Source organism: Biomphalaria glabrata, chromosome 5, assembly GCF_947242115.1.
Source record: "Biomphalaria glabrata chromosome 5, xgBioGlab47.1, whole genome shotgun sequence".
Classification (NCBI taxonomy): domain Eukaryota; kingdom Metazoa; phylum Mollusca; class Gastropoda; family Planorbidae; genus Biomphalaria; species Biomphalaria glabrata.
The window spans coordinates 6,790,051-6,817,931 of record NC_074715.1 but is presented as its reverse complement, the minus strand read 5'-3'; the positions used below and the strand labels follow the sequence as shown (position 1 = coordinate 6,817,931).

Here is a 27,881-nt window from a genome sequence, read left to right as displayed (position 1 = left end):
AAAGCACGCAGACCGTAGCTTTTGAGGGAGAAACGTGGCACTACTAAAAGCGTTGAGTCCATTGAGCGCAGGGCTCTCTGGGGGACATATGGAGTAATCAGTTCGCTAAGGTACAAGGGCATCTCATTGTTATATATACACTGATGACAAAGTGTGGCGACCTTGTAATCGATTCTCGCTTTCACGGGAAGCCAATGGAGCGTGCGCAAGAGCGTAGTAGCAGAATTTTGTCTAGTTTTTTTAAGGACTATTCGAGCGGCGTTGTTCTGTATACGTTGCAGCTTGGCTATTTTATTATCAAGTATACCTGCTAGCACGGCGTTGCAGTAGTCAAGGCGGGAGAGTATGAATGCCACAGCTAGCATTTTTGTTGACTCTGTTGTTAAATATGGTCGGATCTGGATGATATTGAAATGTCACATACAACAAATAACAAGAAAACGTATTGGTTCAGTAAGGCTGTTATTGTCAGAGGTGGTAATGTATATAATCATTAAGCACTCCACTCCACTCCACTATAACATGCTTCCAATGGCATACGTCTCAAATACCCACTGACAATCAGTTCATCTCCGGGTCTTCACGCGTGACTCAGACATCGAATCCGGAGGAATTGTTATCACTGATAGGAGAAGGGGCGAAGGCGAGAAATTTTAATTTTACAAAATATATTTGGGAAAACATTATACCCATCAAAGAGAAGGAAAACTCATGATTCAAACTTCTGCTGCCTTGCAGCTATAGCCTACTCAAACTTGGAAAATGCTTCGGCAGTCAACCCTGAGGAAAATTCAGGAGCCGGCGACCCTTACAGGAAGCTTACAGCACGCATTGCTACACCTTGAAAGAGCCTGCGGTACCGATGATTCCAAAATGTATCGGGATTGTCGCTACTTTGGATACATCACCTGGGTAGAGGGGGGGGGGGAAGGTACTGTGTGACCGACATCGTCCCGGCTATAGCTAATGTCAAGGTATCTTATTTCAAGTTTATAATAGTCTCTTGGCGAATGAAAGAGACCATAGTATTGGTCATAGCAATCTTCTATAAACACTGAAGCTTAGTAGAAAGTTGAAACTAATTTAATATTTTTAAAGACTTAGGTAGCATGCTCTCTGTAGAAATATATTTTAAAACGACATGTTGATTCCATTCCGATAACCCTTACGTGTAATGAAATATAAGCCCGGAATGACATTTGTATACAAATATTTTATCGCCAAGAATTTTATTTATGCTGTCGGGGGTAAATGACCTGAACTAGTGTGTACATGTGTTCAGAAATGTGTTGATTTTGGAGTTATCGACTGAGGATTGTTTTCTTTAATATGTGTTAGTGCAGCGGTTCTCAACCTTTTAAACTCGGCGACCCCTTTTTACAATGCCCCACTCTGCCGCGACGACCCCCCCCCCTTTTTGCTCACATACACAGCATTAGAAGAATAGACAAAACAATCCATTTTTTCGATGGTCATAGGCGACCCTTGGCTAATTGTCAATCGACCCCCAAAGGGGGCGCGACCCACAGGTTGAGAACCCCTGTGTTAGTGCATCAGGATATGTAAATTTCATTTGGAGTATTGTGAAATTATTTCTTTTTACAGGGAGTATTGATTGATTACAGTTGGATTGTACCTCTGCAATGAAAGAGATACAAGCGACCCGAGAATCGGTAAGTTATTCTCTATAGTTCACTCCCGTCTTAACACTAAATAAGCTACACAAACATTTAGTCAAAGCTGTGTTTGTCCAATCACTCGAAACTCCTCATTTACACAGATTTGTTTTATCGTCAGGAATATTTTCAGCTGGTTCTTTCCTTCACCAAAATAACTTAGAACGAGACCATAAAGTTATATCCAAACGTATTCTTAATAGCAGGCTAGTAGAGTAAAATGCACTACACAGCGCAAAGGCAGAAAGATAATTGTGTTTTGTTTTCGTTTGATCTGGTCTCTTTCTATTTTTATAACAAAATTCTATTTTTATGATCTCACCTTTTCTTCCTATGTGCAGACATATTCTTTTAAGTAATTCGTTTTTCTACTCTAGTCTCTTGTTTTATTATGGTTCAGTGTTTTATGTATAATTGCTACTTTACTTTTAAGTCTTGTATCCGAATATTTTAGAAAATATGTTTGCTAAATTACTGTGTTATGGAACGGTTAGAAATTAGTTATTTGTTGTGACTTAGAGACAGTGACGCGACTAGTAAAAGCTAGACTAGGCTTTGAGGAACAATAACGAAACGTAAACAGAATAGGTTCTACTTCTGAAGGCTTTAAAGAGAGACCGGTTTTTGTAAACGTAGAGATTTAGTTTGACGACATTCAACGATTCCCTTCGTTATTATTAAACGTCTTGTTGGACATTCACTATCGGCGTCGACGTATATTGTTGGCATTTTGCCTGTGGTATTGGATTTGTTATTTGAGTGTTACCTTCGTTTGGTTATTGGCATTAGACACATCGTGAAAGCGCCTAACACATGGGCGTAGCCATGATTTTTTTTCGGGGCGGGGGGTTTGGGGCATTTTTTTCTTCCATTTCCCCGACATATGTCTATGTATATATGTGTGTGTGTAAGTGTGTGTGTCTTGTGTGTGTGTGCGCGCATAATTAATCTTTATTACATTTTGACCTTTCATTCTTTCCGCCGAAGACGTTCATTGTAACCTAGAATTGGTTCTTCCTGGAGTGAGTAGAATAAACTGTAAACACCCCGTCCTTGCCAGCAAGTGGGTTGGGGGGATGTGAGCTCCCCCAGCAGGGTTCGGGGAAGAGCCCAGCCGCAAGGCACTAGTTCCGGTATTTAAAAACAGAAAAAAAAATGCATATTCTGAGGTATCTTCAGTGCATTTTCCTGCTATTATAAAATTTTAGTTCAAAAACCTAATCAGCTTTTCTTACTTACATAGGACTTAGATCCTTATGAGCACCGTTCGGAGCATTGGGCAGAAAGCTCAGCAAGCTGTCTCCACAAAAATCTGTCACTGGCAATGTCTGAAACCTCTTCCCATCTGGTGTCCACTGCTCTGTGGTCCTCAAAGAAAGCGTGGCACCAAGTTATACTATGATTTTCCTGTTTCCGCTTTCCTCGTAATGGCCTCCATGTCATCGCAACTCTTGGTATGCGTAATTCATTTTGTCATTAAGTGGTCGACTCCCAGTTAGGCATAGGATTTTCTTGATTGAGACCCGATCTCTATAACTGACTCCTGAAATCCTCCCTAGCCATCTTTGTTTAGCGATATTTAGTTGTTGTTTTTTTTAAATTTCGGCTGATGACTGAATTTGGTGACTGTAATTTGATTTAGATTTTATATCGAAAGGGGAAGTTTTATCGTCAAAACCAAACTAAAAAATATCTGGAGTTTTTTGTTTTTAAACAAACTCAAAACCCTCTTAGCTACAGTAGTTTGTTTTAGAATAATATTGACGAAGGGGTTTTCAACCTCAAACTATCTGTAGTGGGATTTTAAAATCAAAACCATCTGGAAGGGTTTTAAACTTAAAGCCCTCTGGAGGAGGGGGTTTAAACTCCAATCCCCTTGGCTACGCTCATAGAATTTTGAGTGAGTAATTTGCTTTTTTATATTAAAGAGGTGGTTTTTAGTTCAAACCCCGATAGAGGTAGGTTTTAAACTCAAAACCCTCTGGACGGGTTTTTAACTTAAACACTCTGGAAGGGGTTAAACACAAAACCCCTCTTGGCTATGCTCATAGAATCTGGTGAGTGATATATGCTTTAGTCTTATACTGAAGTAGGGGTTTTATCGTTAAAAAAAATCGGAGGGGCTTTTAAAATCAAAATCCCTCTTGGCTATGCCCTTGAAATTTGAGGATTTTCGTTTGCATTGTTGTTTTGTTTATACAAGAGAGGGATTTAATCGCAAAACCCCTGGAAAGGGATTTTAAACTCTAAACCCCCTTGACTGTGCTGGGGCAAGTGATGGTTTAATATTAAAAATCTCATCTACAATAAACAAAATCAAAGCAAAAAATCAGTCACAAAATTCCACACATCCCTGCGGGGGGGGGGGGGGAAGGATTTCATTTCGGGTGGGGGGTGAACACCATGAACCCCCCTGCTACGACCATGACCTAACAGTAGATAGATCTATATATACGTTACATTTGTTTTTTTTTATAATGTGTTAGTTGTTGAGTTGTGCTACGAATTTGTAATCATAAAGTACCGAAATCATCCGCCAGATGAGACTTCTTACAACCAAATACCATTTAATAAACCATAATTTGTAATATAACACATAATATATTTATATTAAATATTAAATAAGCCCACGCGTACAGTTAATGAGATCTCACCTGGACAGAGACTTAATGAGCATGACTTCTGTTCAGTACTTGCTCCCTGGCAAGGAATACCATTGTACATAGTTTTGGGCTGGTCACATTTTCGAATTCTGGTCCTGGTGCCATTTTCACAGGTGACACTGCAATCACTCCACGCTGACCAAAGTGACCAAACGCCGTTTACTGAAGAGTGAATACAAAATAGAAGTCATCAAGCTAACATACAGATCTAAAAACTAGAGACAAAAAATACTTTTTAAAAAAGACTATACCTTCTTTATGCAACTTATTGAGCGATTTGCTTTTCTCTTCAAATTAATGAATGTTAAAATCCTGGTAAAGCGAATGTATAAATCTAGTACCCCTTTTAATATTCCAACGATAAGCATTTGGATCTAGACTTAGAAGACAATGCGCAAAATTTTCTGGAACATTATTTTATTAAACTCTTGAATTAATAAAGCTTTATATTCGAAAATTTCCAAACACAATAGTCCTTCCAAGAACGCGATAGTGCTTTGAAAATCTAGACCTAGATTTAGTCTCTAGATTAATTTACATTTATTTATTTTTACTTTGAAAAATTATAACGGTCAAACTAGAGTTTTCTCCGTGTGGCCAACGAGCTATTAATTATTTTCTCAGCGATATACACCAACTGCTAAATTTCCAGGAAAATCTTTTGAACTTTTTTTTTGCGATCAGCTGTCCGCTCAACCTCTATGGAGGAGTGACTTGAATAGAGGGTATTGTAAAAAAAAATGTGAAATAATCATGCAAAGCTTAACTTTTTTCTTCCTATGAGTCTATCCATACCGTTACACTGTACAGCTCCTGGTATTGAAGTACCATCACTACATTTAGCATTAGTTGTCCATACATTGTGGGTACATGATGCCAGACTTTTTTCGGTGCCTTTACACTGTAGACTTTTTAAACATAAATTTCCATTTCCATTACCATAGCGACCATCTTTGATTGCTATTAAATAAAGGTAACACGTGAATAATCATAAAATCGTATGCCAAATAATGAAGTATAAATAAATAATCTACAAGGTTTATAGACCAAAAACAACAATAAACAAACGGGAGGGTAAGAATAGCCTAGAAGCTAGACGTTTTAGGAATATAAGGAATAGGGCGTCGTTGACAGGAATCGTACATTGTCCTACTGGACAGTCCAAGTCGTTATCTTTTTGTTTTGTTTTTTTAACTAAGTATATTTTTTATAATACGCCTATATTTTATAACTCAATTGCCTGCGTTTTTATTAAATCCACAAATGTGTTTAGGTATGAAACTGCTTAACTGAATCAAATCCTAGACCAAAACGCAACACGGATCCGGAATCGTTAAAAATTTGTGAATCCAGCCTTACATTTTTGTTAGATATCCTTTTTAGACATTTCTTTAAAAATTCATATGATTACATCCTAGACCATACTTCAGGACATCGGGGGATGGTGGCAGGCAAGTTCGAACCCTGGATTATCGCGACGACAATCGGCAGCGCATACGGCTAGGCAGTGGCTGCAATGGTTAACTGACGCACAAAACTTGCGGGACTTGAATTAAATACAAAACATTAATAATTCTATAACTGGAATTTTATTTCAGGAATTTACACAAGTGGCAGCTGATTTTATGTTTAGTAAGCACTGTTAATGTTAATAGTTCATAGACAATACCACCCGTCAGATGATGTCAGAGTAGGCCTACAATATCTAGCTCTTGAAATAAAGTCTATAAATTTATAATGTATTCACCGTTAGACCAATCGTTAAGAAATTAGGAACGAGTTTGTAGTAGACCAAAGTCCTGTATCCACAAGGAATTGTTTAAGCATTAGATAAAATCTTAAATACGGAATCATCCACATATTTTGTACCTTTGAATAGTTGTAACTGAAACAACAAGATTTATATATGTTATAGTTACTCCTAAATCTTTAAGGTGTCTCTAATGTAAAAAAAAAATATTTTGGAGGATCTGTCAGTTTCGTCATTGATAGACTTTTGGTTCGTGAAGAAATGAACACGAATTAGATTAACGTCAAATGGTAAGAACCATTTATTACACATAATGTCTCAATAAATCATTATTACACATAATGTCTCAATAAATCATTATTACACATAATGTCTCAATAAATCCTCTTTTGTTTTTCTTGGAGAAAGAAGAGTCAAGGAATTTGATTAGAGATTATTCTAAACACACGCTCTCGACAATCTTATGAACCAAATAAGAATAACAATAAACATAATGATAATAATTTGCTAAGTATTAATATTGTTCAATATGAGTAGTAGAAGTGAAGAAAAGTTATTGTTTGAAATCAAATATAAACCCAACCTGTATACGCTCCTGGCCAGCCTGCTTGCCTACACGCTAAGAAAGCCACAAATTCTGTCATCTGATTGGCGCAGATCAGAGTCCAGTTTTTGTTGATGTTGTCGTAGAGCTCTATACGACCTTCACTGGGACCACTTCCGTTAGCAAGCCTTAATGGTCCTGGTAATAAACAAGAAGATGTGGTTTATAGAAACGACCTAATACAATCAGTGCAATAATGACAGGAAAGACTTTGATCCTTGCTAACTTTGGATTTAAGGCTATTTCATTTACATGTTTTTTTTTTACATTTTGCACAATTATTTATTATGGATGAATCATACACATGAATCAACACAAAAAATAAGTAATCAGTTAATCAATAAGTTATAATTATATTATATAAATTTGTTTTTGTTCTATGAACAAAAAGGAGGTATCAAACTTACATTATTGAGAGATATGTAAGCAAATAGACAATCATCACCCTTCATTTACTTTTATGCTATAAGTGTGCACAATGTTGCTGGCCAGCAAAATTTGATAGAAGCTCGAACTAATAACGCAAATGTCGTGAGTTCGATTTCCATATTTGGCTTTTATTTCTTACGACAAATAAAATATGTTTAGTTTATTATATTATTTGAATATAAAGTAGGTTTTGATTTTAAAAATTATTTGTTTCAAGTTACTTTCTTTTGATGGCAAGACACCCATGGAATGAAGTCGTTTTAGTTTTATATAAAACATTTTCGTCTATTAAAAACTTTTGTTTGATATATTGTAGCGAATCTCACTATGCAGGCTCTTTGCAAACTGCACCTTACACCACCAACTTAAAGAACTTGACAACTCAGGGCTCCAAATAACGTAATAGTTTAATGTCAATAAAATAACAGCCAATACTGTACAATTGGCAGCACGTAACACAAGACTGTACAAATATCTCTCCTGTTAATAGCCGTGCCGTCGTATCAACTCTTGCACTGGTCTCTCTGTCTTGTCTCGGACTTGTGCTGAGTCGTAGTAACGAACTGTAGATAGGGATGTTGTAGCTGACTCGTCTCTGATACCTTCGCTCTTTATATGGGGTCCCTGCTGGCCTTCTAGAACCGGGCAGAACGTCCCTCGACCATTCTGGGTGGTCATTGGTCATATGACTACATCCCTCGTGACGCTCCTGAGCTCTGTTCACGACGCCGATCCTTCTCGAACCGTCATGTTGACACTCGTCTCGGCTGACCGTCGTAACTCGTCACGGTTGACCGCTCGTCTAGCGCTGGCCTGGGGCGATTTGCGTCGACTGACTACACACACACCACTACCCCCATCTGTGCCACCACCAGGTTTATAAAAATATAAATACAATTATAATTGATATCAATATTCTATTTTCTGCATCTTCACGTTTGCATTTTGATCGCTTTCTTTGAAGAAAAAAACAACTTCTGGAATGTACACAGGGAGAATAGTTAAAAGAGTCCACTCACAATACTTGGGCATGTTAGGATAGTTGGGATCCAGGCTGAACCAATGAACTATCTGTTGTAAGTTAAGCTATCTCCCTTAGCCAATATAGTGACTTAGGTCACCAGCATGGCGTCAAAAAGAAGATCTTCCTGTCATTGAACACGCAGAGTTTTAGGTGTTCCGAAGAGCGAGAAGAAATTCTTGGACATTCCGGATACGCATAATAGCTGTACTAATAAATAAATAGATACTAATACCAGTATTATCTTTCCCCGAGAAGTGGCAGCAAGCCGTTCTATTTAGGTCACATTCATCTTACGTGATTTTCTTTAAGACTTAATCAGTAATTGAGTTATTCTTGTTGTTACTGCTGCCGAGCATCTTTTGCATTTATGTATTTGATGTGAAAAAGATTCTTAAATTTAAATTTGAAATATAAACAAAAAAAAAATCATCAACAATTCTTTAAATAAAAAAATGTAATCTTAAAGAAAGCGTATACGAAGTGTAATTGTATCAATTAGTTATGATCAGTTATGTAATAAATTTAGACACGTGACTTGCCAAAACATTCGACACTTAGACACGTGACTTGCCAAAACATTCGACACTTAGACACGTGACTTACCAAAACATTCGACACTTAAACATACGACTGAGGAAAACATTCGACACTTAGACACGTGACTTACCAAAACATTCAACACTTAGACACGTGACTTACCAAAACATTCGACACTTAGACACACGACTTACCAAAACATTTGACACTTAGACACACGACTTACCAAAACATTTGACACTTATACACATGACTTACCAAAACATTCGACACTTAGACACGTGATTTACCAAAACATTAGACACGTGACTTACCAAAACATTCGACACTTAGACACGTGACTTGCCAAAACATTCGACACTTAGACACACGACTTACCAAAACATTCGACACTTAGACACACGACTTACCAAAACATTCGACACTTAGACACACGACTGAGGAAAACATTCGACACTTAGACACGTGACTTACCAAAACATTCGACACTTAGACACGTGACTTACCAAAACATTCGACACTTAGACACGTGACTTACCAAAACATTTGACACTTAGACACACGACTTACCAAAACATTCGACACTTAGACACGTGACTTACCAAAACATTCGACACTTAGACATGTGACTTACCAAAACATTTGACACTTAGACACACGACTTACCAAAACATTCGACACTTAGACACACGACTTAAGAAAACATTCGACACTTAGACACGTGACTTACCAAAACATTTGGCACTTAGACACACGACTTACCAAAACATTCGACACTTAGACACGTGACTTACCAAAACATTCGACACTTAGACACACGACTTACCAAAACATTCGACACTTAGACACACCACTTACCAAAACATTCGACACTTAGACACGTGACTTACCAAAACATTTGACACTTAGACACATGACTTACCAAAACATTCGACACTTAGACACACGACTTACCAAAACATTTGACACTTAGACACACGACTTATAAAAACATTTGACACTTAGACACACGACTTACCAAAACATTTGACACTTAGACACATGACTTACCAAAACATTCGACACTTAGACACGTGACTTACCAAAACATTTGACACTTAGACACATGACTTACCAAAACATTTGACACTTAGACACACGACTTACCAAAACATTTGACACTTAGACACATGACTTACCAAAACATTCGACACTTAGACACGTGACTTGTCAAAACATTCGACACTTAGATACGTGACTTACCAAAACATTCGACACTTAGACACGTGACTTACCAAAACATTCGACACTTACACACGTGACTTACCAAAACATTCGACACTTACACACGTGACTTACCAAAACATTCGACACTTAGACACGGTGTAGTTTGTGTATCCAGACCCAAACAAAATCTGTCGACACCAATAGTTCCTCCGTTAGAGCAGGATCGACGTTTTGTTTGTATCCCTTCACCACATGTAGTTGAAGTGGAGCATTCTCCCCAGGCGCCCCATGTAGTCCATCCTGATCACAAGAAGAATTAGTTTATTGCATTATTTTCTTCCTTTTTGTGTGTGTGCATATGTTTATATCTCTTCTCCTATAACTTTGGTTTTAGGTGGCCCCTTAGTGAAAAGCCGCAAGCACATTTCGTTCTTTGCCATCTGTTAGTCTGTCTGACATGCTTTGGATCTCAAAACTTAAAGGAACTACAGTAAAATTCAATTTCACAACAGCTGGAATGGGGCTAAAAACAGATACAATGAACTACCTTTGATCCATCTGATTGACATCATTTTTTTTAAATTAATATTCTTATTAGAAATTCAGGTTTTGTATTCACTAAACACAATGTTTCAACCAAGAAAACTTCTCTAATAGTTCTACTACAGTCTATTGGATATGTGATTTCCAGAAGCCAGAGTACAGTTAGTTGTAAAATGAACGTTCTATATCACAACTTCTCACAAGGACGTCTTCTAAGTACAACTACAATCATTGAGTTGTAAATGTACGTCATCATTTGTTTACTTAGTAAGTTAGAGCACAGCTATGGAGCCAAGACCACTCAAGTAGTTGTTTAATGTTAACACGTATTTGTCATTAAGATATATAGCAGATCTTACTCTTTATTGAAATAATCAATCATGAGCATGATATGTATTGCATTTAGTTAAAACATAATACAACCAGTGGGGGAAGTCAATAAGTCTTGTATTAAAGTTACTTATTTACAAAGCTTACATCAACTCACTCTGTCTGTCTAGCACAAAGTATGTACACGTTATTTCTCCCTCACCAAATCTCGAATCAAGCTGCAACTTTGCACTATTATTATAATTTATTCATTGGCATACACAAGACATGAATCAATAGAAAAAAACAAAACAATTTGTCAATTAATTACTGTTCATTAATTATTTTGTTTGATACCAAGAAGGAAAATAAATCCTTCAGTATTCACAGATACGGCTAAATATGTAGGATTTCACCCCCTTGCATAATTGAACACGTTATTTCTCACACACCGATTCTCGGATCAATTTAGAACTTTACACAATTATTTATTGTACCTAACAATACATGAATCTATTAAAAATAAACAAATAAGTCTATCGATCATTGGTGATTAATTATTTTGTTTGATATAGAAAAACGGAAATAATTTCTGCATTAATAAGAGATATAGTTGCTATTGCATAGTTCTTTTCCTAAGGTAAGCTTTGTTTTTTAATAATCCTACTGTATGTTGTGTGTTTTTTTTTATAACTGTATTTCTATAAAACATTTCCATGGTTTTACACGTGTTCTCAATGCTCAAACATATTCCTTTAATAAGTCAAGGAGTATCCAACATCTTTATAATGTTCATACATGACATCATAACGTACTGTTCAAGACCTATTGCTTGTCTTCACATTAGGTTGAATGTTTCTATCTAATACATAATACCTAATGTTTCTATCTAATACATAATACCTAATGTTTCATACAGAAAGACAATTTGACCTAATAGTAACGTCCAATATCTTACGTGGACACTCTTGTAGTAAGCATGTCCTGTATTGTATTGGTCCACCGGCACACAGACTGAGATTGGCGGATTGCTGGGTAGACTCATCCCTGCAGTAGCGTTGTCTTTTTTGCCATCCACTGGAACACGTCACAGAACAAACTGACCACTCTGACCAGACTGACCACTGAGGTCCAAGAGCTAAAAATAAAATGCGTAAAAAATTTTTTCCACGTATGGCGACCTAAAAAATCCTAAGATACACGGACAGCTAACAAACAGACTATTTCAAATATATATATATATATATATATATATATATATATGTGTGTGTGTAAATGTAGATGCAATTTTATAAAAACAAGAATTTTTTAAAGACTTGTATTCATTATGATTGACATAATAGAATTTGTCGTTTTGTTACCCTATTTCGGAGCCCCTCAACTAAATAAACTAGTTTGTCCATAAATACACAAATTCTTATGTTGTGGACATGAGGGAAAGGGTTAGTTTGCTTAATAACTGCCAATAATGAAATTGACCTAGTAACGTAGTACAATATGAGCATTTCTTCTTATGGCTGTCAAGCCCTATTTCGGAGAGGCATTTGAATAGAACACAGATTCAAAGTCAAGAGAATTAGAAGCTAAGAAGCGAAAAAAAAAACGTCGTAAAGAAAGAAAGATTTAAAAAATACTTCCGGTTCAGTTTTCAACACAATTTTTTTATTTTCGTGTTTTTTAGGAGACCCAACAGGAAGAGTACACATTTATTTTGTGAAGTTCGTCCGTCTGTCACGATTACACTATTCCCATCCAGAAGTAATGTAAGAAGTGTGGTCAAAATGAAGGATAGACTTATTCAAAATACACTCCATACTATTCTCAATATTTTCAGCCTGTCATATTTGTAGTTCTAGTAAGGAATGCAGTAAACCAGGTGGAGATCTATAGAATACACACTACAAAAATATCTCCATTCCCCATTAAATATATATTAATCTTTCTTGCCATTATAAAAGTTCCCCTTTCAGATCTTGAGATCTATAGGGCTGACGATGTGACCCAAGGTTAACGAGGGTGTCATGTGGCTAGCACAACGACCAACCACCCCAATTAATGTCAGGTACCCATTAGAGCTAAGAGGACTCAGAGGCGCACAATGATCCCGAAATTAAAAATCCCAGTCTTTACCAGGATTCAAACACAGGAAACTCGGTTCGGAAGCCAAGCGTTTTACCGACACCGCGCCTCTTGTCATTATAATGTATTTAAAAAAATCACTCACCTTGGTCACTACAGCTTCGACCTTGCCATCCAGGGTTACATTGGCATAATGGGCTTAGAGTACCAGCACTGTTTCTGATCTCAAGACAGCGGCCCCGAGAACTGCAAGGGTTGCCGGAACACACGCCCAGAGCTTCCTGAGAATGACAACCCCCCTCGGGAATACATTAAACAAGCATCGCAATCAGCAGCACACAGCAAACTTAAGTTCAAAACAGATCGGAGTGAGTGGATAACATTGGATACATTTCATGGATGGTGCAGTGCAATGTAAAAGTGTTTAAAAACTGAGGTAAGTAGATAAGTATTGTTACAGTATGAATGGTTTAGAAAATATATCTAAAAAAATACTTCAAATAATTATTACATAAAAGAAATAAGTGCCTTAAGCAATAGTACTTCATTTCACATTTAACAAATGTATGCACATCATTAAGTATATCAAAAAGAGGATGTGCACATTATGTACATCAAAATAAGGATGTGTGCATCATAAAACGTTCTATAGTTCTATAGGAAACTGAAAACCTCTATGTACGTTGGGTGTGGGGGCGGGGGTGTCACTATTTCATTGCTTTTAAAATCGTTTCAAATTATACCAAAATCTAGATCTAGATCTATAGTGAAATATGAAACAAAAAAAGTGATAGAATATTGTGAAAAAAAAGTTGTTTACAGATATTTGTAATATAATTGCACTGTCCAGCACCGGCATAATTCAATATGAATGTTTGATTTGAATAAACATGATTTGTTAAAAACAAATTTTAATTCTACAAATTTACACTAGTAATCTAGACTTGTATCAGTATCAGTTCAATAAGAGGTCAGATTTTTTTTGATATCTTTATGTAGGTAAATATGTTTTAATTATCTTTTATTGCTTATTGCTTTTATTTGGAATTCACAGAGTCAATAGGAAAAGTTTAGTTGTTTTTAGTAAATAGTCTGTATCTAGATCTAGACATGAAGTAGACTTTATATCTAGATCTAGATTGCTAGCATTGCTGTTATTGATAGCTTCTAGACATATCTAGCTCTTAATCTCTGATATGGGCGCTGAAGATATTGTAGCCTGCCTATTTACATGCATTTCTAAACAAACAGCGGGCCCATGGGAACACACATAGTAATGCCCAACTTTTTTTACAAAGCTTATATCCAAATCAAGTCACTCAATCTATCTATCCGTGTGTCTGTCTGTCTGGTAAAATGTGTGTGCATATTATTTTTCCCACACTCATTCTCGGATCAAGTTGAAACTTCGCACAATTATTCATTGGCATGAATAAATAAAATAACAAGGTTACAAAAGACAGTTTGTGTGGAAAGTGGTCCACCCAGGCAGGCTTCAATATTTTCAGAAAGAACATCCGAATAAAATTATATCAAGGACAAATGAGAGATAAGAATGGAGACAGAAGGTTAACAGGTCTTGTGTAGTGCCCCAACGGTCCAGCAGATCAAAGGATAGGTGAAAGTGAATGTAAAGTTAGATGTGAACCTGGCCTAACTAGTTCCCCTTTCAAATCTTGTGGTCTGTAGGGCAGATGATGAAAAATTCATCTGTTTTTTGTGGCCTACGGTTAACGAGGGTGTCATGTAGCCAGCACAACGACCAACTGCATTTACTTTCCCCCAACTTATGTCAGGTACCCATTAGAGCTGACTCAGAGACGCCCAAAGATTCCAAAGGATTCGAACCCGGGACCCCCGGTTCGGAAGTCAGGCGCTTTACCGCTCAGCCACCGCGCCTCTCCTGGCCTAACTGATGTCTTATAATTGATCTAATTGTTTTGACAAGGCTCAATCTCTTTTTTTTTTTTAAAGGAAACATCAGAATTTGCGCTATTCAATTTTAGCTTTATCATCATTGCTAATATCTGCAATAGAAAAATAAGTTAGGAAAATGACGTTTACAGGATTACTATTCGTTTAGAAATTAGGTCTAACTTATAATGCATACTAATTAGCTTTTTCTCTTTAAAAAACTGCTTGCATAACTGATTTTAAAAATTAGATTTTTCGCTTTCAAAAAAAAAAAGTAGAACTTTGAATGGTCGAAAATATTGTGATGTCGGATTTTCAATATCTTTTCTAGTTTACGAGATCTAAACGGGACGGACGGACAGACGGACAGAAATTTCACACAAAACTAATAGCGTCTTTTCCCCTTTCGGGGGCCGCTAAAAAAGTAACGAATAAGTCAATTAATTAGTGGAAATTATTTTTTATACCAACAAGGGAAACTAATCCTTCAGTATTCACAGATAAGTCTAAATTTGTTGGGTTTAGTTCCTTTAAAGAATTGTTAACGATATTTCTCCCTCACGCATTATTCGATCAAGTTGATACATTAAGCAATTATTTATTGTACGTAACAAAACATGAATCAGAGAGGAGCCCCCACTGTGTGAGTACTGTGACTCTTATCTCACCGTGGAACATATCCTCTTTGATTGACCCAGATACTAGTATATTACAGCAGACATATGAAAAACACTGTTTGATTGTGTCGACCCTGGGAAAATACTGAGCTCTATCCGAGAGGTGGGGTTGACTACGAAAATACGCAAAGTAATTGTAAATATACACATATTTACAACAGATTTTTATTAAATTACTAGCCATGTGTGGCCCGCGGGTCTTAATTTGCGTATCACTCCCGATATAGTCACTGAGAGTGCTTTGTAAACAATAAAACGAAATTAAAATTTTATAAGTAAAGCGAATGCGGAATGCGTGAATGTAAAAATAGTATGAATGGAGCTATCAAAATAGCTAATCGACTTAAATCCATTTTTTCAAATAAAAACATTTGCTTGTAGGCCTACATATGTTTGATTAAAATTTGAAATGAATAGACTTAATTTTGTATGTTCATGTGTTAAAGTATAAAGTAGATCTTGAGTTAGACATAGATCTAGATCTAGACTAATCTAGAGTTTTAAATATTGGCTTGGATAGAGTTCACTCTGCGCTGCGTGAATACTTAGCTCTGCGCATGCGTGACCTTTTTCAGTACGCGATTCACGAATGAAAATATATCTCAACATGGCTTCGCAGCTTTAGCTAACGAATGTATTAAAAATGCTTTAGAAAAACAAATTTGAAAGTTAATTTGATTAAAATATGAAATGAATGGACTATAATTAGTATGTTCATGTGTTAAAGTATAAAACTATCTTTGCGAAGAGAAGTTATATCATCTTAGAGTTGATTTAATGTTTTAGACCTAGAAATACAAAGATGTGTAACATTACGGTATTGTCTAATGAAAGAATGTACGTCAGGAATTCTAAATTCGCAGATATAAGGAACGAATTTATGTAAAAAAATGCTTCTGAAACACAAATTTGAAGGTTAATTTTATTAATTGACTATATTTTGTATTTTCATGTGTCAAAGTAAAAAACTATCTGCGCAAAGTGTAGTTCTTAAAACTAGATCTAGATCCTTTTGAACTTTTCTCATGTAAACGTGATAAACATGGCCTAGATCGATGAAGTTATAATGATTTCATAGAGTTGGTCAATTTTTTTTGGGGGGGTCTTAATTTTTTTTTCAAGGCTACAATACATACACTACGATCTAAGTTAGTACCCAAGGGACATTTATGCCAAGTTTTATCAAGATTGGTCATACGGTTTTGATTTCTATTCGGCACATACATACATACATACATACGCCTTACATTTTACTTTGTAGTATAGATATAAATTTTTACTATTTGAGCTATGAATGGACCTTATTTTTAATAACCTAGCTGTATAACATTTAACCTTTGCGCTATAAAGGGGAAGTATCCCCTGAGGGATTATAGGCACGACATGTCCTAAATTGTGTCGATGTGCCAAAAAAATATAAAAGATCAAATATCCTTCGATTTTAAAAACAACAATGCGAAAATCGAGAGAAGGCTAAATGTGTATCAGCAGATTTTAAAAGTTACTTACAGAGATCGGGTCCATAAAAAATGAATTCCTATGCCGACTCTACCACTTAATGAGGTTATGACCGAGCATCTCGTGAGGTTTGCGGGCCCGGGTACGCTATTCTTCCTTAACGTGGCACTCGGGTGGAAACGATCGCTAGAGGAAGTGATTAGGCTTAATGAATAGCAAAACAAAACTCCTGTGAGAGCGCTCCCATTGCACGGTGCGGAGTTGAGAGCTTCCACGTCCCTGTCGATAATCTATGCGCCGTTCCTCAAGGGGCCGTTACACTAATGGCGAGTCCTGCACGGTTAGCTTGGTAAAACAGGAAAATGGCGGGGGTTCCCGGTGTGCTCGGCCTTCGGCCATGCATTCTAGTGCATACGCCAGTAGTGCCAGAAATATCGGAAATAGCAATGTTTTACATAGACATTGACTTGGACCTCTTCCAGACAGAACGATTTTTTCAAGCAGGCTTACTCGCCTACAGTTTGAAGAGACTTCGGCTCAACTCTTTTGACAATCAAATGATTTGCGGGACATGTCCTTCTGCAAATGAATCGCGAAGATATCAACAAAATGGAGGCCGACACGAGGAAAACGAAAAAAAGAAATGTCCTTGTCTAACCGAACCTTCATGGAGGACCCCAGGGCACTGGGAACCAGCTAGGACAAGGCTGCAGACATTGCTGGAGAGCGAATATTATGGAGACACTCACTGACATGAACTGCGAGGGAATATCTAAGTCTTTTTAAGTAGGTGTCACATATTAAGTTCAAGCATTTGTTTAAAAAAAAAATTCTATACCTTTTAATTTCTTACGAAAACATAATTGGATGAAAACTGTAGAAGTTAGTCAAACAGTATGTGTATCGTTTGGAACAAATAAAACCCATGACTTAATTGTTCATATAGTCCAGAAGAAATCTAGATTGAATGCTCGTTTCTCTGCTAGATTTCTTCATGGCATGCTTTAAAGGATGCTTCGGTAACAGACCACCGGTTGATGTGAAACGAAGAAGACCAAGTGCTTACGGTGTAATCACAGATCTAGACATTAAAGATGGGAAGACGAGAAATGCATTAAATATTAAACTGCAAATGGAGGTAAGTGATTATCTCAGGACATACACATAAAAACATAGTATCTATCTATCTGTCTGTCTGTTTATCTATCTATCTATCTATCTGTCTGTCTGTATTTCTTTTTCTTTGTTTTTCTTTATGTGCCGGATTGAAAACCAGCCGTTAGCCCCCTCCTCTCTGAACAGAAAGCTAACGCCGAACTATCCATCCAATACTAATCCAAAAGTGAATCAAGTCATTCAAGTTAATTATACATTTTTAAGTAGGCATATTAGTTCATTTTTCGGCATGTCGGACATGTTTATGTGTGACCTCAATATATCTTGCACCCCGAATGGAACTGATCCTCTTTGCCAGTGTTTCCCAAAGTGAGGTACGCATACCCCCAAAGGTACGGGAAGACTTTGGAGGGGTACGCCTTACAACTCATTAACTTTGATGATTTTTTTAAAATACCCATTTAATATATTCTGTTACTAAATTAAAGTGGGGGGGGGGTGAGGGCTACTCAGCATTACACAAATTATAAAAGGGGGTACACAGAGGTCAAACGTTTGGGAAACACTGCTCTATCCCATGTGCTATGGCTTCATTAAGAACGATGTTTTTAGTAGTTTGAACATCACTGTATTAAGTCATGGGTTTCAAGAGCTAAACCTGAACGCATATACAAAGATAGAGTTAGTTCTAACACTGGCTACTGTATAACAGCTCACATCGGTGGCAGTGGCATTTTAAGACCAATTCTTGATACACATCTAAGGTTACAGGTTGCTCATCTGTAATCACCAGACGCTGTTGCACTTTCACCCTTCTTTCTACTTCTGGTGTGTACGTCATCTGCAATCCAGGCTCTTCTTTTTGGCTTGCTCTCAGTACGCCTATTTTTCCCAACTGTTAGTCTCCATTTTGAAAAGCTTCATGTCGCGTTTTTATACACTAGTATACCGTAAAAGTGCGCGGCCAAGTGCTTTCCTGCCTTCTTTTAGAACAACATACAGAATGTTTTCCGAGAGTCGACCTTATGGCATTCTGTGAACATCACCAAGCCAGCCAAGTCGTGTGTTGCTGATAACAGCGCGGATGTCCTGGCACCCTGCTATTTCACAGCACTTGGTTATTGGTTATTGTATCTTGACACCTTATTTAAAAAATCCGCCTTAAGCATCGGAGGTGGAAGATATTCACTATTTTCCTGTCAGAGTATGTTGACCATGTAAAACTACAGTATAGCAGAGTGCTCATAGCATAGGTCCGGTAGACTAGGGCTTTGGTATTAGTAGTCAGCAAAATATTGTCCCAAACTCTTTTCTGCAGCCGTGACATCGTGCCTATTGCCTTGATAATCCTATTGTTGTTAATTTCTTTATCCAGTATAACATCGTTGGAGATGATAGAGCCAAGATAGCAAAAATGGTCCAAAATTTCCAGTGGTTGGCCATACTGATCAGGCCAGTGCTTGTGTTCTGAATTATTATTTTAGTCTTGCTTTGACTAATATTTAAGTCAAACTTTTGCAACCAGGGTCTAAGCTGAGTTGCACCTTTCTAACTGGTTTTTGACTCAATATTGATACAATGAAGAGTTTTCCAGAGGATCTTATATAGAGAAATACACCTTCGTTGATGTCGCTGTGAGCATAATGCAGTAAGCAGGAAAAGAATATGCCAAACAACATTGTATATATATACTTTGAAAATTGAGGGATAGTTTTTAAGGCTCTGAAATTGTATCCCATGTTTTGGTCACATCTAACACAAATTAAACCATTGTGTATAGAAGAATAATGATTAGCAATGGCATTCCCCAGAACTATATAAAAAAAAAGACTGCTATTTATTTTTCAAATTGAGTTAACTTTTTTTAAATTATTGAAATAAATATTTAGAAAAAAAAAACTTAAAAGTAGCAAAAAGGGATGAATCTGCATTTTTTCCCCAAAAGATCCTAAACACTTTGAGCCATAAGAAAAGGATTACACGACCTATACTTAAATGCCTTATGAAGCAGCTTTATGTGACGTTTAATCCCCTAGATCACTGAGGTCCTCTCAGAAGCCACCTACGGCCTGACTCCAGAAGGTGTTGACAGTAGCCATTATGAAGCTCAAGACTTCTTTGCCTTTAAAGAAATCCTTGGGAGTGGCGCCACAGGCGTGGTCTTTCGAGCAGTGTTTAAACCAAGTGGCCAGGTGTTTGCTGTCAAGTTCATCCCAAATTTTCGACAAATTAAAGTGATGGTAATTCGAGAGTTAACAGTTTTGAAATTTAGCAGTTTATGTAAGTAAGTATCTTAAACACTGTAAAAGCGTAAATAGTTTATATAAAGATTCTTTGCAAGTAGTTTATAGATTAATAGTAAAGAGCGTAAAAATGAATAATGCAGATTGTATTAGCACAATGCAAGGCATTTTATATGTACAATGCAACTAATTCTATATGTACAATGCAGGTAATTTTATATGCACATTACAAAATTGTTCATACTGGAAAAGTAAATAAGTAATTTATGTTGAGTGATTTCTGAAGATTTCTTTTTCTTTGGTTGCATTTGCATTTCATTCTACTGCTGTTGTACATTGTAGGAAGTAATTTTGTATGTTCTAAGAATTCCGAAATCTAATAGGCTTTCATTGGATCCATCTATTCAAATGATTGACACGCTTTCTTTTTTGTCTGTTCCCAGATACCTAATAGGATTCCATTCCCATTTCCGAGTAGATACTAATATGTATTTCGTCATGGAGCTATGTGAAGGGGGCACACTGGAAGATTTACTAGAGCCAAAACATTTGATGCCACCCAAATTAGCCAGGTACTCATTAGTGTAGAATAATAGGATTTGAATAATTGCTCTATGTTTTATGAAATGATCATAGAAAACAAAAGACTGGAGGTATTTGCTTGGGAGGGTGGAAGTAAATAATTGTAACAGATCACAGCAGGAGAATGGAAGCTTAGTGAACAAATTGGCTCTTAACGTCTTGTGAAAACGTTGATGAAAACAATTTAGTGGATTCTTTCCACAAGAGAAAAAAAAATTAAAATGCTTTAAAAAAACAAAACAAAGCTTTTATTAAGGGTAATTGTATCAATTATTTTCGATCAATCATGTAGTTACATTTGTAATAGATATAGACTAACAATAATAAATCTGTGCGATTAGAAATATATATGTATGGCGCATTTTCATGCTTTTAGCTTTCTCAATGCGCTTTGATCCTATCACTTCTCTAGACCAGTTAGGAAAAGATTGGGGGGGGGGAGAGAGGAGGAGGTCTCTGTGTGAATGTTACCGTTATCGGTTTTTAAATACATTTTAAAAAGTTGTACGACCTGAGTTCGAACTCAGGGCTCAAGCTTATTCAACTTGTACTACCACATATGTCAAGTACTATTTCTTTCCCTTGTTCGATACCAACTAAAATAATTACCAAAAGTTATTTAACCAATTAGTTATTTTTTTAAATTGATTCTTGTTTTGTCAGGTAGTAGAAGCAGTTGTGCAAAATGTCAGCTTGACCTGAGATTAGGTGTAGGAGGAATATCGTGTACAAACTTTTGACCAGACAGACAGACAGAGTTGATATAAGCTTTGTTTTAAAAAATACACTAAATGTCCAGTGCACTCGCTGAGAACAGTGAAGATTATTGTGCACTAATGATAAATGTCTGCCTTGTATGTTTCAGAATTTATCTCAAAGAGATTTCCTCTGCATTGTTTTTTCTTCATCGCATGAGAATCGTTCACAGAGATGTTTATTTAGCGAATTGTCTGCTGACTTCAACAGGTGAGCGTCTACGACTGGATAGTTTGATCTATTTCGTGTAAAATTGTATTTAAACTTTTTTTTTTAATTACAAATTACAGATGTTTCTTTAAAAAAAGATTATTAAGGACTAAGCTTACCCAATCTTTTACAATCTTTACAATCTTTTTATTGATTCATATTTTGTTATGTCAACTTAATCCGAAAAATGGATGTGGGAAAAATCACAAGTTCAAATTTCGACCTGACAGACAGACAGACAGCGGAATTTGATAAAAGCTTTGTGAAAACAGCTACTCTTTCAAAACGAAATATATAAGCCTTTAAAAAAACAAAGGAGCGTTTATTAAACTGTGGAGTGCACTCCATTTTTCCACTGTTTTCAAACAGCGAGAAGGTGCTTTGAGCTTTTCTAGGACAAATAGTTTGTGGTATTTGCATTGTAGTTGTTTAATCTATATCTGAGTTTAAATCAAGTAAAAAAAAACATTATTTCCAGTGTGGAAAATTACTTTTTTTCATTAAATGACTTTATTTTTGTTTACTTTTTAAAATTCAAACAAATGTTTTGAAGACAATTTTAATGAGTCTTCGCAAATGCGATTCTGTAGTCTACCCATCTTTCTTACATCAGAACAAGCAAATTCTCATTTGAGTGACGCACAATTGACAATTGATCTTTTGAGCTTAGTGTGTATCTAAACTAGGAGTATACGGAGCTTGTGTTTGTGGCTACTTCTACTTTTATTATTACAATATTTGTTACACGTATAGAAATTATCTTCATGAATATTTCCTTTTCAGCTCATTTGAAGCTTTGTGACTTTGGATTATGTCGTACAGTAGATGATCCACAAGGGGAGATGATGACAGACTGTGGAAAGCCGTGGATTAGAGCTCCTGAAATGTATTTGGACAAACCATGCAGTTTTGGCATAGATTGGTGGAGTGTCGGTATTTTGCTATATCGCTTTATAACGGGCTGTAATCCATTCAACTGTGATAAATTAACTCAGGGGTACGTTTTTCTTTTGAAATAAAACTCAAACATTTACATTCTTTGTATTATTCATTTATAAAAAAAAAAACAGCTAGTAATAGATCGATAACAGCTCACTGACTTTCTCCAGGAATGGAGCTGATCAACTATGTTTCTTTTACCATGGGAAAAAAATGATTTGCAGAATGTGAATTATTTGAAGATTTAGCCTGGCTCTCGGAGTTTGCATTTTTTACAGAACTTTCCAGTCACATAAACAAATGAAATGAAATGATGCAAGAAAAAAACAAAGACAAAATCTGTTAACGATTTCTTAGGCAACCTTCACTGACAACTATTTTACCGCTTAGTTGGCTAAAAATGACTTGCTGCATTTCACTAAAATATAAAGATAAATTGAGAGAAAACTAAAGCGCCCTTAAAGAAGATTTAGCTTTTTCCAGTTGCCTTTTAATGTAGATTGTGAAATGGTGAAACCAATTTGACTAATAGTTTCTAGATCATGTCCTGACTAATAGTTTCTAGATCATGTCCTGACTAATAGTTTCTAGATCATGTCCTGACTAATAGTTTCTAGATCATGTCCTGACTAATAGTTTCTAGATCATGTCCTATTAGTTTCTAGATCATGTCCTAATAGTTTCTAGATCATGTTCTAATAGTTTCTAGATCAAGTCCTATTAGTTTCTAGATCATGTCCTAATAGTTTCTAGATCATGTCCTAATAGTTTCTAGATCATGTCCTGACTAATACTTCTAGATCATGTCCTGACTAATACTTCTAGATTATGTCTTGACTAATAGTTTCTAGATCATGTCTTGACTAAGTTTCTAGATCATGTCCTGACTAATAGTTTCTAGATCATGTCCTGGCAAATAGTTTCTAGATCATGTCCTGGCAAATAGTTTCTAGATCATGTCCTGACTAATAGTTTCTAGATCATGTCCTGACTAATAGTTTATAGATCATGTCCTGGCAAATAGTTTCTAGATCATGTCCTATGTTGTTTATTTCTTCAAGGTATCAAAGTGTTACGAAGCTGAAAGAGAAATACCCGGAGTGGCTATTTACAGACAAAGATGCTTTGGACCTGTGCCAGAAGTTGCTTATCAAAGAACCGAAACGAAGACTCTGTGCAGAGAATGAAATACATGATATAAAGGTACACATGTAAGTGGGCGGGGGGAGGAGCTAGAATTCAAAACAGGCCGATGTTACGACGTATGTCTACAACTGGTTGCAAAATATGGGCGGCTTGTATAAGTAATTGGAAATCATTTTTAAAAATGGTCACGTGTTAGAGAAGCTAGTTGAGAAAACATTGGGTCACGTGTTATAGGAGCTAGGTTAGAAAACATTGGGTCACGTGTTAGAGGAGCTAGTTGAGAAAACATTGGGTCACGTGTTAGAGGAGCTAGGCTAGAAAACATTGGGTCACGTGTTAGAGGAGCTAGTTGAGAAAACATTGGGTCACGTGTTAGAGGAGCTAGTTGAGAAAACATTGGGTCACGTGTTAGAGGAGCTAGGCTAGAAAACATTGGGTGTTGTAACTAGAAGGAAGATGGATCACAAAGCATCTGTTAAAAGGAGGGGAAAATCTAGAAACTATGGGCATGTGTAAGTTGGAGCTGATTGGTTAGAATTTTTTGTTATTATTTTCTTCATTGTTTTATGCAAGAAACAGTACATTTATAAGAAAACACATTCATTTTTACTAGATCTCTTTTTGTTATCGAAAAGAATTTTGCAATAAAATTTTTATTCATTTAAAGTTTCTGTTCTCCCACATCCAAGGATGATGGTAAAATTATTTCTTGTGGGAGTGGGAAGAAAGTTCCTCCCTAAAAATTGTGTTTCTAATTAAATGTTTTTTTTAAAATAATTTCAATATTAATATCAGGCGGTAACCGAGGGTAGTAGTATCTCCAACTCTTCACTAAGTCTATATCTCCAACTCTTCACTAATTAGTCTATAACTTCAACTCTTCACTAATTAGTTTATACCTCCAACTCTTCACTAATTAGTATATATCTTCAACTCTTCACTAATTAGTATATATCTTCAACTCTTCACTAATTAGTCTATATCTTCAACTCTTCACTAATTAGTACATATCTTCAAGTCTTCACTAATTAGTCTATATCTTCAAGTCTTCACTAATTAGTCTATATCTTCATCTCTTCACTAATTAGTATATATCTTCAACTCTTCACTAATTAGTATATATCTTCAACTCTTCACTAATTAGTATATATCTTCAACTCTTCACTAATTAGTATATATCTTCAACTCTTCACTAATTAGTATATATCTTCAACTCTTCACTAATTAGTCTATAACTTCAACTCTTCACTAATTAGTCTATGTCTCCACTTCTTCACCAAGTCTACATCTCCAACTCTTCACTAAGTCTATATCACTAGCTCTTCACTAAGTCTATATCACCAACTCCTCACTAAGTCTATATCACCAACTCTTCACTAAGTCTATATCACCAACTCTTCACTAAGTCTATATCTCCAACTCCTCACTAAGTCTACACCTCCAACGCTTCACTAAGTCTATATCACCAACTCTTCACTAAGTCTATATCACCAACTCTTCACTAAGTCTATATCACCAACTCTTCACTAAGTCTATATCACCAACTCTTCACTAAGTCTACATCTCCAACTCTTCACGTATTTCAGAGCCATTCTTACTTCATGAATATAGACTGGAATGAAATTGAAAACATGGCAGACATTATAGAGCAAGAAATGCTTGGAGATGTTGAGCGTTATCTGGTGGTCATAGCTCGAATGTCCAGTATTCTTGGAATCAACACAGAGAACTTGGCTGCCAATGTAACGAAAGCTCGGGGCAGCGTTAGCTCATTGGAAAGGGGAGACAAGACTAAAATGTTGTCAAATGCATTAAAGAAAATTATGCCAATGACCGCCACACCACTTAATGGGGACTGGTCAACACGACGAACTACTGAGTCATCTGTCTGAATGTCTTCTAGGTATTTTCAGTGCAGACATTCAACCAAACGTATGTTTGACAAACTTTATGGTCGAGAAGCGAACAACCTACACATTGCTAGCATGCAATTACAAACTGGTATTCTACCAAGTACAAGGGAACATTCAACAGAATATATAAATATATGACCATACAAAAATATATGACATTCTATCTACAAGAACAGGTAGGCCTAAAATCAGCACTTGATGTAGATAGCCAATCAAGATCTGTGTATTTTTTGTCTTGCCGCCAAGATTTCGTAATGTACCAAGTACTATGCGGCACAAGTTGTTTGTGTTAGTGTTGTTTTACTATGGTTGATATTTTGTAAAGTATCTATTGTTTTAACAAAAAAGGCTGTTTCATACAATTTTGACCCACCTTCTCAAGAATTTCATAGTTTAATGGATAATGATATTTATAGGAACATGGATAGAACAAAGTATTTGCCATGTCGTTGGATATACAGGAAGCAATAGAACTATATATATATATATATATATATCCAGGTTTTCAAAACTGTCTCAGTTTATTCTGTGTCCGCCGAGTTGCAATATGGCCACAAAATATTTAATCAAATATGAATATTAGTATCTAGTTTGAAATTCAGTGTTTAATTTTGAAAAAGCCGCATAGGAATATATGGTCTAACTATTTTGATCATCATCGCCATTGTCAAACTTCGTTTTAGGGCTTAATTTTAAGAAGCTCGTCATCTCTTTTTAAAAGACAATGGGAAAACCTGCAGTGGAACAGTTATTCTTAGTTTCCATTCAAGTCAAGAGCAGGTCACATTTTAGACCAGCTGAATTTGGCAAGTCTGGAGCAAGCATTATGGCATGGCTTGTTTCCATTGAACTGTGTGCATTTCCTATTTATAGCTGTTTGGTTTATTATTTCTTTTATATTGTTACTGTCATTAGTATAAGATCTTAGTGATAATAGTCCAGTTTGAAAGTTAGTTTGAAAATATAAATTAGAGAAACATTAAGTTTTAAAGTTGCTTTTGAGATAGAATGGGAGTAACAGAAAATTTTAGTTTAAAATTAAGAAGTTACACAAGTTGTTGTTTTTTTTATCAGCTTCCAAAAGACACACGTGGGTCTGCTTGAAATAGTGCAGAATCGAAGACCTTGTGTTCTTTTTATATTTTATAGGCCTACGTTTTTTGTTTTTCAAATTTCCTATTCATGAGCTTGAACAAAAAGTTATTTGGAAAAAAAAAAAAAAGAACTAGAGCTGATTTGATCTTATTTTTTTGTAATGAATCCAATTTAGTGTTTAAATAACAATAATAAAAAAAATAATTTTGACCTGTGTTTGTGTCATTTATGATGTGACCATATTTTATAATTTGTATTTGCTAGTGATTACAGAATAAAGTAAACAGTTTGGTGACTTATTGGAAAGAATTTTGTTTCAAGTGAAATCTAATTTTGAGCAAATTCAAATGTACTTGGTTTTGGCAAACACTTGGTGAAAATGATAACTATTTAGAGATTTATGTGAAAAAGATTCGTCATTTCTCTTTGAATTTATCTTTTTATAAACTTTAATCGAAGAAAGACGCAGAAGCTAAAAGAAAATGAAACGCTAGTTGGCTACGAAACAAAATATAAAGTTATTTTTCAACATGAAATACTACCCACTATCTTCGGACTTACATAACATATCATGGGCGTAGCCAGAATTTTTTTTCGGCCGGGGGGGGGGGGCGGGAAGCGTTGGGGAAGATTTTTTCTCCCGCCCCATGCCAAAAAAAATATATATGTGTGTGTAGAGCCTCGTCGCCAAGCACTATTTCTGGTACTGAAAGCCAACAAAATGCATATTCTGTGCATTATCCTGCTATTAAAAAGTTTTATTTCAAAAACCTAATGTGCTATTCTTAATTAGATCCTCAGGCGCCGTTCGGCGCATCGGGCGACAAGCTGCTTCCACCAAAATCTGTGACTGGCAATGTCTGAAGCCTCTTCCCACCTGCTCTGAAGTCCTCCATGAAAGCGTGGCCCCAAGTTATACTAGGATGTCACTGTTTGCGCTTTCCTCGTAATGGCCTCCATGTCATCGCAACTCTTTATTATGCGTAATTCATTTTGTCGGAGAAATGTCCCG

The 27,881-nt window shown here is 36.1% G+C and overlaps 2 protein-coding genes across 4 annotated transcripts in view; one reads left to right on the top strand and one right to left on the bottom strand.

Annotated features, from left to right (window-relative positions):
- The window catches only part of LOC106055491 (SCO-spondin-like), a 50,965-nt gene that overhangs the window by 19,081 nt on the left and 4,003 nt on the right, over window positions 1-27,881 (bottom strand). The window contains exons 4-9 of the mRNA XM_056028685.1: window positions 12,966-13,101; window positions 11,700-11,879; window positions 10,022-10,189; window positions 6,673-6,831; window positions 5,135-5,299; window positions 4,331-4,501 (exon numbers count right to left, since the gene is read on the bottom strand). Coding sequence (XP_055884660.1) covers window positions 4,331-4,501; window positions 5,135-5,299; window positions 6,673-6,831; window positions 10,022-10,189; window positions 11,700-11,879; window positions 12,966-13,101 — 979 coding nt within the window. The remainder of the gene's footprint in view (window positions 1-4,330; window positions 4,502-5,134; window positions 5,300-6,672; window positions 6,832-10,021; window positions 10,190-11,699; window positions 11,880-12,965; window positions 13,102-27,881) is intronic.
- Window positions 1,580-27,034, top strand: LOC106055501 (calcium-dependent protein kinase C-like). 3 transcript variants are annotated; one of them, XM_056028489.1, is made up of 8 exons: window positions 1,580-1,673; window positions 17,856-18,007; window positions 20,022-20,269; window positions 20,672-20,800; window positions 21,676-21,776; window positions 22,560-22,773; window positions 23,777-23,918; window positions 25,448-27,034. In XM_056028489.1, exons 2-8 carry the CDS (start codon window positions 17,864-17,866, stop codon window positions 25,751-25,753), a joined length of 1,284 nt encoding a protein of 427 aa, XP_055884464.1. In that variant the 5' UTR covers window positions 1,580-1,673; window positions 17,856-17,863; the 3' UTR covers window positions 25,754-27,034. The 3 variants fall into 3 exon arrangements, with proteins under 3 accessions (XP_055884464.1, XP_055884463.1, XP_055884465.1); XM_056028488.1 differs by lacking the exon at window positions 1,580-1,673 and adding an exon at window positions 13,039-13,256; XM_056028490.1 differs by lacking the exon at window positions 1,580-1,673 and adding an exon at window positions 13,039-13,256 and having other exon boundaries at window positions 23,777-23,926; window positions 25,448-25,598.

What these genes read in the sequence shown, in the direction of transcription:
- LOC106055501 (XM_056028489.1), top strand. Translation starts at nt 17,864, where the DNA reads ATGGCATGCTTTAAAGGATGCTTCGGTAACAGACCACCGGTTGATGTG. An exon ending in ATGCCACCCAAATTAGCCAG is followed by an intron (nt 20,801 to 21,675) that starts GTACTCATTAGT and finishes TGTATGTTTCAG; the next exon opens with AATTTATCTCAAAGAGATTT. An exon ending in TGTGATAAATTAACTCAGGG is followed by an intron (nt 22,774 to 23,776) that starts GTACGTTTTTCT and finishes TATTTCTTCAAG; the next exon opens with GTATCAAAGTGTTACGAAGC.